This window comes from Symphalangus syndactylus, chromosome 17, assembly GCF_028878055.3.
Source record: "Symphalangus syndactylus isolate Jambi chromosome 17, NHGRI_mSymSyn1-v2.1_pri, whole genome shotgun sequence".
Classification (NCBI taxonomy): domain Eukaryota; kingdom Metazoa; phylum Chordata; class Mammalia; order Primates; family Hylobatidae; genus Symphalangus; species Symphalangus syndactylus.
The window spans coordinates 85,003,801-85,023,189 of NC_072439.2; the positions used below are offsets into that span (position 1 = coordinate 85,003,801).

Sequence of the window (19,389 nt, forward strand, 5' to 3'; positions counted from 1 at the left end):
GCAATCCACCCGCCTCGACCTCCCAAAGTGCTGGGATTACAGGCATGAGCCACTGTGTCTGGGTCAATAATTATTTTTTAATATCTGAATAATGTTTATTCAGCATACATATCATAATTTACTAAACATTCCCTTTTTATTGGACATTTGAGTTGCTTCTAATATTTTATGGTAAAAATGTGATTATAAATAATTGTGTACATGTAATTTTTTCCTTAAGATTATTCCCTTAGGAAAATAGGGAAAACATGCAGTTTTACTCTTAAGAAAAAAGGCTACTTTAAACAAACAAGAAATAATCTTCCCTTATTAAAGTATCAGGGACACTTAACTTATAATATCCTTTGTTGGCAAGAAGATGGTAAACCTATTTGGGCATTGCTGGAATCAGTGTGAACTGGCTTAATTCTTTGGAAACTATTTGGCTACATGGATCAAGAAACCACAGGGATGCTCTTATTCCTACTGGAGACACTTGTAATATTATAAGACCTGAAATCTTTGTGGGAATTCTGGAGACTTATGGCAACTATTTTGAGTCTCTTTGTACAACAAAACATCTGCAGTTTGAGTATATGCTTGATACCCCACTCCCCAAATCTACTTACATCAATTATGCTTTTAATCTCTTTTATATAAATCTCTTCAGTCTCAAGCAAGTCATGTATAACGCGCCTGAATCACAGCAGCAGGTGGGAGGGTGAAAGAGAGAGAAACAGGGAGAGGAGAATGTTCTTTTAGAATTCCGTTAGAATAATGCTCATCAATACAGTTCCCCTTTAGTGGCTCACCTACTTAGTTTCTGGTCAGTTCATTCTGTTCTATTGAACACCCAAGGTCAGCATCTCACAAATGCATACTGTGATCACACTGGTATCAAGAAGAAACAGCAAGGTTAGAGAACTCAAAATCCTTTAGGCAGCCAGTGAATGACCTGTCCTCTGGGTGGGCCATATAGTGTGGGGGTCAAGAAGGGAGATGTTGGAGTCAGAAGTACCAGGTTTGGATCCTTAGTCAAGGAAGGTCTGCCTGACCCCGCCCCCACCCCCTACATTGTATACATTGTATAAGTGGTTTCCTAGATTTTCTCTCCAGCTTTCTACTCACATCAAGCTTTCTTTCCATTTAAGAGAAAGGGTCTTGCCCTGTTGCCCAGGAATGAGTGCAGTGGCATGATCGTGGCTCACTGTAGCCTTGAACTCCTGGGCTCCAGCAACCCTCCCGCCTCAGCCTCCCAAGTAGCTAGGGCTACAGATATGCACCACTACACCCAGCTAACGCCTTTTTTTTTTTTGGTAGAGATTAGGTCTTGCTATGTTACCCAGGCTGGTCTCAAACTGCTACTTTCAAGCAATCTTCCTGCCTTTGCCTCCCAAACTGCTGGGATTATAGGTGTGAGACACTGTGCCAGGCCCTCACATCCAGATCTTTGACCCATATGGATGTATTTTGTTGTACATGGGGTTAGATGTATGCTAGCTGCTTCCTCTGGCATTGGATGTTTCACTGTGATTTCCTAAGGCAAAAGATATGAGTTCTGTCTGCTTCTGTCAAGGAAGGCAGGTGGAAGATGTGGTGGGCAGAATTTAAGATGGTCCCCAAGACTTCTGTCCCCACTGCACATCTGCCTCTTCCAATCAAACACTAATTTAGGGGATGCAGCAGAAGGATTTTGCTGTTCATTCGATAGGTAATCCAGTTGGGCCTGTCCTAATCACATGAACTCAGATCTGTCTGGGTCAAGTGGTCAAAGATTGGAAGCATAAAAAGGATTCAACACAAAGGAGATTCCTCTTTGCTGACTTTTGAGATGGAGGGGGCCAGATGGAATGGAATGTGGGCAGCCATAGGAACTGAGAGTGGCTCCCAGCTGACAGGCGGCAAGGAAGATAAATCAGTCCTATAGTTGCAAGGAAGCGAGTCCTGCCACAACCATGTAAACTTAGAAGAGGATCCAGAGCCAGCCAACACCTTGACTTTAGCCTTGTGGGACTCCTGTCCCAGGGAAACTGTTAGTCTCCTAAGTTTGTGGTCAGTTTTTATATAGCGATAGAAAACCAGTAGAAAGAGTGAGGCCAGTCCCCACATCTATCCCAGATAGACTTTCTTTCTCTCCTCAGGCTACGTGGCCATATTTATTATTTCTTTTAGGGGTCCAAGTAGATGAGTGTTTATACATGTGTCCTTGTGTAGAATATATATACTTATTCTTGTTAACTATTGCTGGATTATCTATTAAATGGCAGCCTCTCCTAGAAAATGATTTGTTTTTCTCTCATAAAAATGGATGCGACAAATGATCCAATAGAAAAAAATGGGAAAGGACACAAAATAGGAGATTCACACAAATATTCAAATGGATATTAGACTTGTGGAAAAAATACTCAGTACATACATTCAACAAAGGCATATTTTAAAAGAGCAACAATTTTCATCTAATAGAATATTAAAAATTTTAAACCTCAAAGAAAGACTGGTAGATGAGGGTGCGGAAAAACCCTCAGACAATATTGGTAAAATGTGTAAATTTGTGCAAGCTCTTTGGAAGGTAATTTAGAAACATCTCATTGAAATGTAAAAACACATGCTCCTTGGTTCAGTAATTTCACTTCTAGGAATATTCATTGTTTATAATTAGGACAACATAACTTCAACAACAACCAGATATAAACTGGTTACTTAAATGCTCATCAAAAAATTATGGTACATAGGCCAGGCATGGTGGTTCACACCTGTAATCCCAGCACTCTGGGAGGCCGAGACAGGTGGATCACTTGAGGCCAGGAATTTGAGACCAGCCTGGCCAGCATGGTGAAACCCCGTCTGTACTAAAAATACAAAAAATTAGATGGGTGTGATGGCGCATGCTTGTAATCCCAGCTACTTGGGAGGGTGAGGCAAGATAATCACTCGAACCCAGGAGGTGGAGATTGCAGCGAGCCGAGATCACACCATTGCACTCCAGCCTGGGCAACAAGAGTGAAACTCCATCTCAAAAAAAAAAAATCTATATCTATATCTATATCTATATCTATCTATCTATATGTGTGTGTGTGTGTATATATACATATATATGGTACATACACATAATGATGAAATACCATGCAATTGTTAAAAAGAATGAGGCTGACTGAAACACTGATATGACAGAGGCCAGGTATTTTTAGTGAAAAAACAAAGCAAGATGTAGACAAGTAAGCATAGTATGACTATTTGTGTAAAAAAATGAGTGCGTATGTAGAAATATATGTAAAATTGCATATGCTCAGTAAATTTATGCAAAGAAACTTAACACATTGTTAAAAGTGATTGCTTTTGGGGATTGGTACTGAAAGCTAAAGTATGGGAAAGGAGAATTATATCTTACTCTATACCCTTCTATAATCTTTTTTTAAGTAAAACATTTACTGCTTTTATAATGGAAAAATGGGGTTTACATAATATTTTAAAATGAATGTTACTGGAGGTAATGATAAGTAAACCCTATTTGATAGATATAAATAAGTAACACAATTCACATATTTTATAGGTCATTATTCTTTCTTATAATCATTTTTGTGTCTATTTATAAATACTTGTTATAAGACAAGACTGATAAACAAGATGTACCACAGAGGATGTAATTTCCAGAAGTCTAAAACTCCCAAAAAGTTACTTTAACATCATACTTTACTAAGTCACTGAGAAAGAGGTTCCTATGCCTTTTATAAATCACCCTGAAACAACGACGGTTTCTATGTCAGAAGGAAGTACAGGCCTCAATACCAATATGTTTCTATGAGCCATAGCATCAAGTGGGACCACAGCAACAGTTAAGCATTCATGGAAAACCTGAGTACAATCAGCCTCTTATGCCTTCATGAAGCATTGGGCTTAAGCAACTTGGCAAGTTGGCTTCAGGATGCATTGATGATTAAAGGAAGTCAGAAGGCAGAAATAACCAGGAGGTGGGCAGAAGTCAAGGTTATATCCAAAAATGCTCTATGAACTTAAGAGACTCTTAGGAGCTTTTAGGACTCTAATACAGGAAAATACTCACATCGCTGAAGGAAAAGAAATCCCTTGGTCATATTCTGGATTATAGTTTGGAAAAAAGTCTAGAAATCTCATCCAACTGCTTCATTTTACCTGTTGGAGTGCAGCAGATAAAATGCCAAGGATAGGAATTCTACCGAAGAATGGAGGCAAATCAATATTCATTCAATACATTCAAATTAATATATGACTTAAAAAGAGCCCTCACACCACTGTTAGGCCTGTTTTTCCTTTCTTCTCTTGTTTTCCTTTCAAATACCTTTATAAAATAGGAGAAAATGTATGACTCTTACTGATGATTCCCTGCTTTATTATTCTAAAGCAAGCTTGTCCAACCTGTGGCCTGTGGCCCAACACAAATTTGTAAACTTTCTTAAAACATTATGAGATTTTTTTTGCAATTTTTTTTTTTTTTTTTTAGCTCATCAGCTATCGTTAGCGTTAATGTATTTTTTGTTTTGTTTTGTTTTGAGACGGAGTCTTGCTTTGTTGCCAGGCTGGAATGCAGTGGTGCAATCTCGGCTCACTGCCACCTCTGCCTCCCAGGTTCAAGCAATTCCCCTGCCTCAGACTCCTGAGTAGCTGGGACTTACAGGCGTGTGCCACCATGCCCAGCTAACTTTCTGTATTTTTGTAGAGATGGGGTTTTACCATGTTGGCCAGGATGGTCTTGATCTCCTGACCTCGTGATCCGCCCTCCTTGGTCTCCCAAAGTGCTGGGATTACAGGCGTGAGCCACCTCGCCCGGCCAGTGTTAATGTATTTTATGTGTGGCCCAAGACAATTGTTCTTCTTCCAATGTGGCCCAGGAAAGCCAAAAGATTGGACACCCCTGTTCCAAAGCATGTAACTTATTCACAGAAAAGACTCTCGGCCGGGCGCGGTGGCTCATGCACTTTGGGAGGCCGAGGCGGGCGGATCACGAGGTCAGGAGATGGAGACCATCCTGGCTAACACGGTGAAACCCCGTCTCTACTAAAAATACAAAAAATTAGCCGGGCGTGGTGGCAGGCGCCTGTAGTCCCAGCTACTCGGGAGGCTGAAGCAGGAGAATGGCGTGGACTCGGGAGGTAGAGCTTGCAGTGAGCCGAGATCACGCCACTGCACTCCAGCCTGGGCAACAGAGAGAGACTCCGTCTCAAAAAAAAAAAAGACTCTCAAGGATTTACCATCTAAAATCATCAAGTGTATATCATGCAGATGAACAACAGAAAACACTGGGAGTATTCAAGTAATTAAAAAAACCTTTCAGCACCAACAGCAATTTCTGTCCTGATGGCAATCTACTCAGAGCTAGAGGACTGCACTTACGATACCAAAGGGAGCTGGATGCAAGAGCAGCCTGCACTAATGTACTCTGCGTTAGTTTACATCCGGGCACTTGGTTTTACATTTCTAAATAGACGCCGCCCTTAGCTGATTAAAGGGGAAATGGAGGCATAATAAAGGGATGTTTCTTCTCTGAAGCCATATTTCACGGTAGCATGAAAACAGAGCTTTGGATATCTGGTTCCATTCTACATGACACCTCATGCTTGTTTCAAAAGACACCACAACCAAGGGGCAGGAATGAAAGGAATATGCTCAAAAAAAAAAAAAAATGCAATCCTCTTCAGCAAGAGAGATCTTTAAAGTAGATGTATGTTAGGGTTTCTTGGTAAGTTTCTTCTCTGTTTATGTGCTCTCCTCTGCTCCTGCTTTGAACTACTGCTCGTGTTACCCCCCCGTTTCTCAGTTCTCCAATAGAAGAGTATCCTTTGGGGATCCAGTCTGCCAGAGGTCTATTTTTGCTCATTATTGTCAACACAATTTGCCATCAAGAGTTTTCACTTATTCCTGCTATCCTGTCATTACATTATGCATGTCAGAAAGCATTACAGATTTTTACATTTTAAGAACCTGAACTCAGATTTCCAGGCTTCTGTCCTTCCTGTCTCATGCTGTTGACTCTCCCACATCTTTGTCTTCCTCCTAGACCTTTGGTCATTCTTGAGCTCACATAGACAATGGGCTATATCATTTTCACCTGGATGCCTCCCAGACACCTCAGTCACATCAAGTTGAAATAGAACTAATCAGACAGAAGTAGCATGTGTATCAGTGGAACTGACATTTTTCTAGGGTCCCTGAAACACAGGTGTTGTTTCAAACTCCCCCCTCCAACATCCCTTATATTCTCTCTGTCATCCAGGCTCCTTATATCATCTCTCAGCATGCTTCCTGGGTGACTATGGACTCTCCCCTTCTGGTGACACCCCGCAGAGCAAGCTTTCAATTCCTGTCATTTAAACACTTTAGTGCACTCATAGAAGCTCACTCTTCTGAGATTTCTCTTCCACCAGTCTATTTTGCAGACCACCAGGCTATGCACTTCCAAAAGCTCCTTTGAGATGGAGTTTCACTCTTGTTGCCCAGGCTGGAGTGCAATGGCATGATCTCGGCTCACTGCAACTGCCACCTCTTAGGTTCAAACAGTTCTTGTGCCTCAGCCTCCCCAGTAGCTGGGGTTAAAGGTGCCTGCCACCATACCCGGCTAAATTTTGTATTTCTAGTAGAGATGGGGTTTTACCATGTTGGCCAGGCTGGTCTCGAACACTTGACCTCAGGTGATCTGCCACCTAGGCCTCCCAAAGTGCTGGGATTACAGGTGTGAGAAACCGCGCCCAGTCCCCCAAAGCTCCATTTTTATCCTGTCATCATTCTGTCTTCAAGAACTTGCCCACAGCTGCCAGAGTTCCTTCTAGGAGTTTAAGACTCTCTGTTCATGGGATAAGAATCTTCTTAAGGAGCTTGCTTTAAAGGTAAAACCAGATTTACACAACCAGATTTACCTATCAGAATGGGGAGAGGTGGGTGGGAGCTAAGATGGAATCTGTAATTTTCACAAGCACCCTGGATGATTCTACTGCAGATGGTCTCCTATTCAACTCAATAGCACTCATCTGACCCACTCCTTTTAGATCCCACTTTTGTTAAGCCAGTGTTAACGCTATTTTCCACTTTCTTTCAAGTTCTAATCATCCTTAAAAACTCCAGCAGCTTCAGTTGAAATCAGTACCACACTCTCACCCTTGTTTCCCACCCAAAAACTATTGCATTAATTGACCAGACATGTATTCATGCCCTACTATGAGCCTGGCTCCATGACAGGCACTTGGGACAGAGAAATGTACCATAACCCTGACCTTAATAAATTCAGAGTCTAATGGAAGAGATAAAAAAAAATCAATGATTCCAATGAGTGTGATAAGGTAACGGTAGTCAGAAAAGTCAGGTGCAGAGGAGGGGCAACTAATTAAACCAGGGGTTGGGGGAGACACTGCCAACTCTGTGTTGAGTGAAGTTTAAGCAGAGGTTTTTTCTTTAAGTAAAAAATCAGTTTTTTAAAATAAAAAGTTTTTTAAAAAGTAAGGGGGAATAGAAGAAGGAGGTTTGTCCCTAAGGGGAACAGTGTGGAGGAGGAAAGGAGGTAAAAGTGTATGTTGTTCTGTGTACTGGCAAATTCTTTGGTGGGTGATGTGGTTTGGCTCTGTGTCCCCACCCAAATCTCACCTTGAATTGTAATAATCCCCATATGTCATGGGAGGGACCCAGTGGAAAGTAATTGAATCATGAGGGCAGTTCTCATGATAGTGAATAAGTCTCAGGAGATCTGATGATTTTATAAAGGGCAGTTCCCTGGCACATGCTCTCTTGCCTGCCACCATGTAAGACATGCTTTTGCTCCTCCTTTGCCTTCCACCATGATTGTGAGGCCTCTCCAGCTATGTGGAACTGTGAGTCCGTTAAACCTCTTTCCTTTATAAATTACCCAGTCTCAGGTATGTCTTTATTAGGAGCATGAGAATAGACTAATACAGTAAATTGGTACTGGTAGACTGAGGTGCTGCAGTATCTGAAAATGTGGAAGCAACTTTGGAACTGGGTAACAGGCAGAGGTTGAAACAGTTTGGAGGGCTCAGAAGACAGGAAGATGTGGTAAAGTTTGGAACTTCCTAGAGACTTGTTGAATGGCTTTGACCAAAATGCTGATAGTGATATGGGCAATAAAGTCCAGGCTGAGGTGGTCTCAGATAGAGATGAGGAACTTGTTGGGAACTGGAGCAAAGGAGACTCTTGCTATGTTTTAGCAAAGAGCCTGGCAGCATTTTGCCCCTGCCCTAGAGATCTGTGGAAATTTGAACTTGAGAGAGATGATTCAGGGCACCTGGCAGAAGGCATTTCTAAGCAGCAAAGCATTCAAGATGTCACTTGAGTGCTGTTAAAAGCATTCAGTTTTATGTATTCACAAAGATATGGTTTGGAATTGGAACTTATGCTCAAAAGGGAAGAAGAGCATAAAAGTTCAGAAAATTGGCAGCCTGATGATGCGACAGAAAAGAAAAACCCATTTTCTGAGGAGAATCTCAAGCCTGCTGCAGACATTTGCATATGTAAGATGGAGCCAAATGTTAATCACCAAGACAATGGGGAAAATATCTTCAGGGCATATCAAGGACCTTTGTGGCAACCCCTCCCATCACAGGCTCAGGCCTAAGAGGAAAAAGTGGTTTTGTGGGTCCAGCCCAGGGACCCCTGCTCTATGCAGTCTAGGGACTTGGTGCCCCGCATCCCAGTTGCTCCGGCCATGGCTGAAAGGGGCCAAGGTACAGCTCAGGCCATTGGTTCAGAGATGCAAGCCTCAAGCCTTGGTGGCTTACACGTAGTGTTGGGCCTGTGGGTTCACAGAAGTCAAGAATTGAGGTGGATGTACAGAAATGCCTGGATGTCCAGGCAGAAGTTTGCTGCAGGGGTGGGGCCCTCATGGAGAATCTCTGCTAGGGGAGTATGGAAGGGAAATGTGGGGCTGGAGTCCCCACACAGAGTGCCCACTGGGACACTGCCTGGTGGAGCTGTGAGAAGAGGGACACCATCCTCCAGACTCCAGAATGGTGGATCTACCAATAGCTTGCACCATGTGCTTGGAAAAGCTGCAGACACTCAACGCCCGCCCATCAGAGCAACCACGAGGGGGGCTGTACCCTGCAAAGCCACAGGGGCAGAGTTGCCCAAGGCTGTGGTGGGAACCCACCTCTTGAATCAGCATACCTGGATATGAGACATGGAGTCAAAGGAGATCATTTTGGAACTTTAAGGTTTAATGACTGCTTTATTGGATTTCAGACTTGCATAAGGCTGATAGCCCCTTTGTTTTGGACAATTTCTCCCATGTGGAACAGGTATTTTTACCCAATGTCTATACCCCCATTTTATCTGGGAAATAGCTAACTTGCTTTTGATTTTACAGGCTCATAGGCGGAAGGGACTTGCCTTGTTTCAGATAAGATTTTGAACTGTGGACTTTTGAGTTAATGCTGAAATGAGTTAAGTCTTTGGGGGACTGTTGGGAAGGCATGATTTGTTTTGAAATGTGAGGACATGAGATTTGGGAGGGGCCGGGGTGAAATGATATGGTTTTTCTCTGTGTCCCCAGCTTCATCAGGAACCTCCCACACTCCCCATTCTAAGTTGCATGGTCCCATTCTTTTCCAATCAATGACCTCATTTTGACAGTAGACACCTGGTGAGGCTGTTCATGCACCTTTCATTGCAGGTCAGCCACTCCCATGATAAGAACTTGTATCTGATTTTCCACAATTTCAGCTCTTTCTCTACAAGAGATAAGACTCTCACCCTGGACAATCTTAGAAGATTTGAGGCTCAGTGTATGCTTCTGGAGCCAGGAGTTAGCATCCCTAAGTTCATCGTTTTCTTCCATCAGTTTGTCCAGTGAACTTAGGAGCAACCAACCAACTTTGTTATATTCTTTGGTCCTTTATATATGGTCAAAGGTATTATGTATAGAGTGATTAAACTCCTTGCCTCTCATGAGTGGTGAATCAGGAGTACTGAATGCATTTCTTTTGCATAACTCTTTGAACAGTTTGTGCCAAGGACTATCAGTGTTCTCCACACAATTAGAAGTAGAGTCCTTAGCATTTTGGGGTCTAATCATATTAAGCAACCAACTCCAGAAACCCCAAAACCAACTAAAGAAATCCATCCTTCTGTAATCCCAGCACTTTGGGAGGCTGAGGCGAGCGGATCACGAGGTCAGGAGATTGAGACCACAGTGAAACCCCATCTCTACTAAAAATACAAAAAATTAGCCAGGCATGGTGGTGGGCACCTGTAGTCCCAGCTACTCAGGAGGCTGAGGCAGGAGAATGGCATGAACCCAGGAGGCGGAGCTTGCAGTGAGCTGAGATTGCACCACTGCACTCCAGCCCGGGTGACAGAGTGAGATTCCATCTCAAAAAAAAAAGAAAAAAAAGAAATCCATCCTTAAAATTCTGTTCCTCTAGAACCATTCCCAGTACCAAAATCTGATCAAAAAAAAAAAAAAAAAAAAAAAGCAGGCAGAGGAAAGTGGAAGGACTAGATCTTTCTCCAGTACTGGATGCTTCCTGCCCTGGAACATCAGACTCCAAGTTCTTCAGCTTTTGGACTCTTGGACTTACAACAGTTGTTTGCCAGGGGCTCTCTGGCACTTGGCCACAGACTGCAGGCTGCACTATCAGCTTCCCTATTTTTGAGGGTTTGGGACTCAGACTGGCTTCCTGGCTCCTCAGCTTGCAGATGCCTATTGTGGGATGTGGCATCTTGTGATTGTGTGAGTCAACTCTCCTAATAAACTCCCCTTCATATATTCATCTATCCTATTAGTTCTGTACCTTTAGGGGACACTGACTAATGCAGTGGGGTTAAGCCAATCGTCTAGTAGGTTCATAAAATGCTACAAGCAGATATAAACTTAAAGACGATCCAGCTCATCTCTTCATTTTACAGATGTAAAAACAGAAGTAGAAATAGAATTGGAACCCCAGTTTCTTGAAGCCCAGTGTTTGCATAATACCATGCTAATTTCATTCTAATTTGTGTTTTATTTAATAATCAGGAAACAGTTCAAATAGAGGCCCAGGGCTCTGAAACAACTTGCCCAAGGTCTATGGCTTTTGCAAAGCAAGTACTGTTTCTGCTACTTTACCTAGTTGCTCTTGGCCTATGTTTGGGGTGCATCTAAAGACCTGTTTGCTGATTATTAAATAAAACACAAATTAGAATGAAATTAGCATGCTGTTATAAAAACACAGGGTTTCAAGAAACTGGGGTTCCAATTCTATTTCTACCTCTAGGATACAGGGTAAGTCACTTCCTTTCTCAGATTCTGTTTCTTTGGGATTAGATAAACTTGACTTTCCCTCTTGGCCCCCATACATCATTCTATAAATATGTTATCATTTCTAATAGACTGTTTGATGTAATCTTTTGTCTAATGGCCCCTGCTTTTCACAATAAATGAAATAAAGGTCACGAGACTTTTATTCATTTGCAACCCTGATTAACTAACAGTTAATGTGTAACTGGAATGCCACATAGAAACAGAAAAGAGAAGGGGAATGGATTGGGTTGGAGAAGGTGAAGTCTGACCTATCCTCTACAAGAGGTACAGGGTTTATCCAGGGAGACAGGAGTGCCAGGAGGAGTAAACTCCAGCAGGGGCTGGAGTCATGGCCACACACAGGGCCTTACAGGATCCAGGCTGCCGGAGCAGAGTTTGGATGGGGGCTGGGAGGCTGGGGGAGCTAGCTGAGGAGATGATTGTCATGCCAGGCCACGAGTGTGGACGAGTGCTGGCCAGGGGAGGTATAGGAGATTGATGGGGCCATGGCAAGCAGGGCAGATACCCTTCCAGGAACCTGTTTCATTAAACACAGAATACAGTCCTGAGGGCTCGGTCTCAGGAAAACATGTTCTTAAGTTTTACATCCGTCTTCTGTTTTGATTAGATGTTCCCTAATTATAAAAGAAATTCCTAGAACTGTTAATGGTAACAACACAAAGCACTATAGACCCATACGAGGATCATACTGAAACCAATGACATTTAAGAATAAAAGATCTGATTAATATGAACACTTCCCTGGTTCCTAGGAGGATAACAGTTGAGTTTTGCTCAGGTGATCTGCCTTCTCTTCCTTCTTCTCTGCTTTGTATCTCAGTTTCTATATTTTGTCTTATATTAATAGGATTTGGTCTCATTACCCTGATGATTTTATAGTAAACTACCTCAAATTCTTTTTGGAAGAAGATGGGATGTAAATTATTATCAAAGTTTATCTGAATAGATGTTCTTCAATATCACACAATAAATAATGACAATGTAACTTTGTGCATATAGCAGTTTAAGAGATTGATCATAACACAGTCCTATTAATCTTAATTCAAGTTAATAATGCTTACATTTGTATGGCATTTTAGGTATTATAAAGTTTTTTTAAATTGTGGTAAGATATGCATAAAATTTACTATTTAAACCTTTTTTAAGTGTATAGTTCAGTAGTGTTAAGTACATTCACAGTCTTGTGTAACCATCACCGCTACCCATTTCCAGACTTTTTCATCATCCCAAACTGAATCTCTGTACCTAGTAAACATGACCTCATTCTCCACCTCCCCACAGCTCCTGGGAACCTCTATTCTACTTTCTGTATGAATTTTCCTATTCTAGGTGTCTCATATAAGTAGAATCATACAATATTCATCCTTTGGTGTCTGGCTTATTTCACATAGCTTTCAAGGTTCATCCATGTTGTAGAATTTATCAGAATTTGATTCGTTTTTAAGGCTGAGTATCTTCCATTCTATGTGTCTACCACATTTTGTTTATCCATTCTTCTGTTGACGAACACCTGGGTTGTTTTCACCTTTTGGCTATTGTAAATAATGCTGCTATGAACATTGATGTGCAAGTACCTGTTTGAGTCTCTGCTTTCGATTTTGAGCATATACATACCTAGAAGTGGGATTGCTGGATCATAGGATCATTCTATTTTTAACTTTTTTGAGGAATTGCCATACCACCTGCTACAGCAGCCGCACCTTTTATATTGCCAACAGTGCACAAAGGTTCTAATTTCTCCACTTTCTGGTCAACATTTAGATTATCATTCTTTCTTTAAAAAAAATAATAGCTAACCCAATGGGCATGAAGTAAGGTTGTTTTTGTTTTTTGTTTTTAATGTGTGCATTATCTTACTTGATCTATTAAATCCCTAACAAGAGCTCTTCTAGAGCAGATGTCCTGTCTTATTCATCCTTGGCCCCAGTGCCTTGCAAGCAAGTGAATTCTCAATAAGCGTTAATTGAATGGATGGTTGATAGATTTATAGGATGCATGCCAATTCTGTGGACAAGAGTAGGTACTAATTGTTATTTTCATTTCACAGAAGAGCAAGTCAGGGCTCCGAGCACTAAGTGACTTGGCTGAGGTCAAACTGCCTGCAAGTTTTATCTAATAGTGACAGGGGAACTGACGTGTCGAGCATGAATGTCAGTCCATTGAAACAGTGCCACTTTTCTGACTCTGCTCCTTAAGAGACAGGGCCTGTACAGCAAGGACACAGAGAAGCAGGTTACAGAAAAAGGGCTGGCTCAGACCATTATCCATGTATGCCTGGGATTTGAGGAATGTGGCTGAAATCTCAACACTGGTTCAGAAGCACATCTGCAATCAAATATAACAAGACATGGTATGAGAGATGTCTGGCATACCAAGGAGATCCCTAGAATACAGCTGATAAGAAAACCTCATTACTTCAATTCCCAAGAAAGAGTACTACTGGTAGTAATCCCAACAGGAGTATCCAAGTAACTCAGTAATCTTCAGTAAAGAAAAGAAATTGTGAAACAATTATAGTCAGTCCTCCGTCTCTGTAGGTTCCACATCTGTGGATTCAACACACTTCATATTGAAAATATTAATAAATAAATAATAACAATATAACAATTAAAATAATGCAAATTTTAAAAGCAATACAGTATAACAACTATTTACATAGTATTTATATTGTATTAGGTATTATAAGTAATTCAGAGATTATTTAAAGTATATGGGAGAGTGTGCATAGGTTATATGCAAATACTACACCATTTTACTTAAGAGACTTGGGCATCTGTGGACTTTGTTATCTACAGGCGTCCTGGAACCAATTCCCCATGGATACCAAGGGTCAACTGTACCAAGAGCTTCTACCTCATGAAAACAAAAGGAAATCTATTGCAAAAAGGAAATTCCCAAAGATAAAAAGCATGTCTATGAAATAGTGAAAGAGTTGAAAATGTTGAGAAGACACACACTGCTTTCCCTGCCCTGTGCCCCTTGCAGATCTATTTGCATCTTTATCTACCAGCAGATATTCTATTATTCTAATAGATCCCTATTTTTCCCAAGAGAGCTTATTTATTTATTAAGTATAATGCAAGCACCTCTCTCAGAGATGTTGCTCTCTCTTCCTAGGGTTCCTTAGCCCTAAATCTGCAGAGCCAATTAGGTATTAATATTGGGCTTTACAACTTTGGACCTTCAGAGCACTAAGACTGATTCATGAAATGTATATGGTTGCAGATCACATGAATTTATCCTAGACTTTTGAATTGGCTTTTTAGAAGTACTTCTATAAGGAGAATCTCAGCATAGCAAGTTTTATCTAATAGTCTACTTGGATTAAAGAGTATTCAGTGTAAACCCTAGGAAGATTTTTAACTGCCTTTTGGAAATTGGTTGAGTGGGATTTGAACCACGTACTCTCTGTAAAGCAGGAAATTAGCACTTGCTAATTACTAAGTATTTAAAAATGAGGAATAGAAAATTACATTTTAGACCTGGTGTAGTGGCTCACACCTGTAATCCTAACACTTTGGCAGGCAGAGGCTGGTGGATCGCTTGAGCCCAGGAGTTCAAGACCAGCCTGGGCAACATAGTGAGCAATTCCATTTCTACTAAAAATAAAAAAATATATATTTGGGCGTGATGGTGTGCACCCGTAGTCCCCACTACTCAGGAGGCCGAGGCAGGAAGATTGCTTGAGCCTAGAAGGTCAAGCCTGCAGTGAGCCGTGACCGGCCATTGTATTCCAGCCTGAGCAACACAGCGAGACCTTGTCTAAAAAAAAATGTATATTTTTTAAAAAAGAAAATTACATTTTAGTTGTTCCTTAAATATCAGTACAACCAAACCTAATTGCAAAATTCCCAACACAAATGATCGCCTCTGGGCCAGCCATGTAGCCCCTATCTTGTTGTCAGTAACCATTTCCAGGGGCTGTAATTGTCTTCCTTCTCCCTGTACCACCCCATCACAGGACACAAATTGTTTTGCTTAGTTTAGATAGCTCTGACTAGACTAAGTGCCAATTGTCTTTTAAAATATGTGTTAATCAGCACTCAAGATTGTTCCTACAAAAATGTCACTCCCTCACTCAATTTGCATGTGCCCTCCTGAGTAGGAGAGAAAGAGCTGAGTTCGAGGCAGCCCTCTGGGACCTGCACAGAACCCCGTATGCTTCCGGGAGTGTGGAGTGTGTGTCTGATCTGCTGGTGGGAAAAGGAGAAGAAATGCTGAGAGACTCACTGCCAGGGGCTGGTATCAGGTCATTTTCACAGGGGCTGTTGGAGGGTTGACAGCACAGCTCTACTGGACCAGGAAGGGTCCCAGCCAGCAGGGCCTGTCCCTCCGAGACTGTCCCTGTCCCTGTCAGGCCCCACTGAGTGTTAGATGGCACATAAGAGATTTCCTTATGTGTTGGTGTGAAGGAGATGATCAGTTCCAGGAGGCCCCTCCCGCGTGCAGAGGAGAAGAAAATGGAAGAAACCGGGTTTTCAGAGTGGCCTGCAGGTGAGTGCCTCCTTGTGCTGTCACTTCCCTTCATCTTCCAGTTCTGGGTGTACCTAGTATGGTTTCATCAAACTGCCGAGGCCCTGGAATTGAGGGAGGATGCTGAAGGGTTCCAGGCCACAGAAGCAGTAGCAGGAGCTGCAGGAAAGAGCTAGTGTGTCTCCAGTGTCAGCTTTTGGGCCTTGGTGGCATCAAAGGAGAAGTACACAGGGCCACTGTACTACGGATGGGATTCTTGGAACAAAAGTTTGAACAATTGATGAGTGTGGAAGTGCTATGCAAAAATTCAGTTCAACCTGCAGTTACCAGGCATTCATTCTGTGACAGGCATTATTGTGAGGGTGGCAAGGAGATGGGGGGTCTTTGAGGGACTCAGAGAAGAGCAGGGCATGGTGTTCACCCACAAGAGATCTGAAGACTTTCAAAGTAGTTGGGAAAACAGATATACAACTTTTTTCCCCTCCCCACAGCTAGTTGAGGCAAAAAACATATAACTTATACAGTGACAAAATACCACTGACTGTTACTGACACATAACACCATGGGCTGGGTCACTGGTGAGAAGAAGGAGGATTCTGGCTTTTGGGGCATTCAAGTCCTGTCCATTAACCATTTCCCAATCCCATATTTATACATCCCATTTTAGACATATTAAGCTGAAGACGATGTGACATACCTAAGACACTTAAGGTTGAAACTGAGAATCTGGGCGAGAACTATAAATCAGGATGGGCTGGGAGCAGTGGCTCACGCCTGTAGTCCCAGCACTTTGGGAGGCCGAGGCGGGCAGATCACTTGAAGTCAGGAGTTCAAGACCAGCCTGGCCAACATGGTGAAACCCCATCTCTACCAAAAATATAAAAAATTAGCCAGGTGTGGTGGCGTACGACTGTAATCCCAGCTACTCGGGAGGCTGAGGCAGGAGAGTCACTTGAACCCCGGAGGCAGACGTTGCAGTGAACCGAGATCGTGCCATTGTACTCCAGCCTGGGTGACAGAGTGAGACTTCGTTTCAAAAAAAGAAAAAAAAAAAAAGAACGAAATGTAAGTCAAGATTAAAGACAATGGGTGAGATCAGCAAGGAGCATGTGTGCAGAGAAAAGAACACCAAGGAAGGCTGTGTGTGGTGGGAGGTGGCCGGTAGACAGCGAAAGAGGCGGCGGAGCCAAGGAGATAGGGCGTTGTCTGAATGGTGATGCTGTATCAACAGATATGAAATTCCCAGAGGTGTGAAACACAGCTGATCCTTTACAGCACGATGATAGGACACAGCATGAGCCTACCTCTGCCAGGTGACAGGAGCTTTCTGTAACCTGTGATGGGCTTGAGGACACCGACCATTCATCCACCCCATTGGGATAGCCCAGGCTCTGAGCTCAGCACTCCACCCATCACTGAGATTGCACTAATCCTCACCCACCCTTGCAGGCAGGTATTACTGTGGGCACAGAGAAGTTTGGTAACTTGCCAGAGATCCTGTGTAGGAAGCCAGGTCAGGATCCAACCAGAGTCTCTCTAACAGCCCAGGCCTAGAATGAACACTGGCCTGCTTCAGAATACACGGCCCGTGATTTGTTTGAATTCACAGATTCACAGGACAGGTTCCCTATAGGGCCTGTGAGGAAATCTGGTCTAACAGAATCCAGAAAGACAAATTTCGCTAAACAGGTCAAGCCTGACACTGTGCTGCTACGCTTCAGCTGTGTTAAGCCACTCGGTTATCAGACCTGCTTCTCCTTTCATGATTTTAGTAACACGGGCCTCTTCCTTGGGCCCCTGTTGCTCCCACCATCGCCCAGGTTCTCTTGTACTCAGGGTTTAGTCTTCCCTCCCCACTACTAATGATGCATGTGCATTATTAGTGATCATCTCTCCTAAATCTGCTACTCTGCTACTCCTCTGCTCTTTCTGTGCCTTATCTATCCCTGCCAAGTCTAACATGCAGATTTTGGTCATTCCAAAGTCATGTATAGATCTAATCACAGGGCTCTCTGCTTACCAGCTGCTACTTGGATAAGGAAAGCATGCCAACACGGTCCTCCTTCTTCATGCTGGCCAAATCAGCATTATTATTATTACCTAAGTTTATTTCTAACAGATCTCAATATCTTCATGCACTCCCTCTTGATAAAAGTAACTGAGCATAGCACCATCAATACCATCAAATCTGTCATTCTCTTCCCCTCTCTCTGGGTGGGACAGGAAGCCAGGCTGCTCTAGGAAATCTTCCCAAACAAGCAAAGGGGACTTCCCTGTCCCCTCGCATGTGTGACCTGAGCTTGTGTGGATCCCAGAGTGGGCATTCTGGACTGCTTGACCTTGCCCATCTCTCCTTCACACCCTCTCATCTCTCCCTCCTACCACCAGAAAACTTGCATCGTATCTCCAATCTCCAGACATACTTTTGAAACCATTTATCTATCTGGTGTGTTTATCTGTATCTAGTATGATGTGAATATGTGATTTGTATGTGTGTCTACCACTATTTTGGTCAGTTTGTATTTCTCGTGGGTACAGTTCTATGTGCTCATGTATGTGGAACATATGTATACTGACACATGGACCTAGCTCCAAATGATCTGAAAGGAATATAATTGTAATTGAATATTTGCACAGATGTACAACATACACGTGTGATGGCTGGGGGAAATGCATGTGGGATTTCAGTTAGCATTTTATTAGAGAAGGTATGTGATTAGTGCTGTATTAACAATGAATCAGCTTATTTGTGGGTCACTGTCAGTGACTTCTTTGCAAATCACATATGTAAATATTTCTGTCTGTGGTCTGATGTACATGCAGTGCCACAGTCTAGGAGATGCTGGGCCATGCCCTGTGTAGGTAGCATATGAAAAGAACTGCATGATTTAAGACGCTGACCGGCGTAAGGAAAGCAATTAAAAAACTTCCTAAAAATCTAGTTTGAATTAACAAGTACAATGTTTACAGTCTTCATTTTGTGTGTGTGTGTTTTCTTTTAGAGACCGGGTCTTGCTATGTTGGCCAGGCTGGTCTCTAACTTCTGGGATCAAGCAATCCTCCCGCAGCTCAGCCTCCCAAAGTGCTGGGATTACAGGAGTGAGCCACCGTGCCTGCTGGCCCCACTGTTTTAAACCCTGATTCGACAATCATACATTTAACTCATTATCTGTCTTGTTCCTTTTACAACAAACTCAAAGCTTTTATTTTACTAAAGTATTTGGGTTAATCTTTTGCTTTTCTGTCATGTTCTGAAATATGTACAATAACAGAATCGCTCAAAATATTATCTCCGTTAAATGTTTTGTGGCTTTAGGGAGAGGTCTAACAACATGCGGGGAACAAGAAATCGAGCGCATACAGGATTCATTTATAATCTCTCTCGTTGGGTAGAAGTCCGCATCTCTCGATATTGTCTGGTTACCTGCATGAAGTATTCTAAAGGAGGAAAATAGCTCAAAGAGGACATTCATGTGCACTCTGGCTTCCAGCTGGCCATTTGAGTAAGTGATCGCAATTAACTGAAGAGCGGCAGGGAAACACTTCCTGGAATTCTCATCTACAGACAAAAACACACTGGGGCGGGGCCCATCACCTTCACCTACGCGCCGGGAGGGTGGCGGCCTGGCGGGCGGGGCCGGGCTCGGGCCCGTGACGCCG

At 42.6% G+C, this 19,389-nt stretch overlaps 1 protein-coding gene across 4 annotated transcripts in view; it reads right to left on the bottom strand.

The window, feature by feature from the left end:
* Window positions 1–19,389, bottom strand: part of MCF2L2 (MCF.2 cell line derived transforming sequence-like 2) — a 246,513-nt gene that overhangs the window by 54,232 nt on the left and 172,892 nt on the right. For all 4 annotated transcript variants that reach the window (XM_063621731.1, XM_063621732.1, XM_063621733.1 and 1 more), the window contains one exon: window positions 609–675. In XM_063621731.1, the coding sequence (XP_063477801.1) occupies window positions 609–675 (67 nt within the window). The remainder of the gene's footprint in view (window positions 1–608; window positions 676–19,389) is intronic.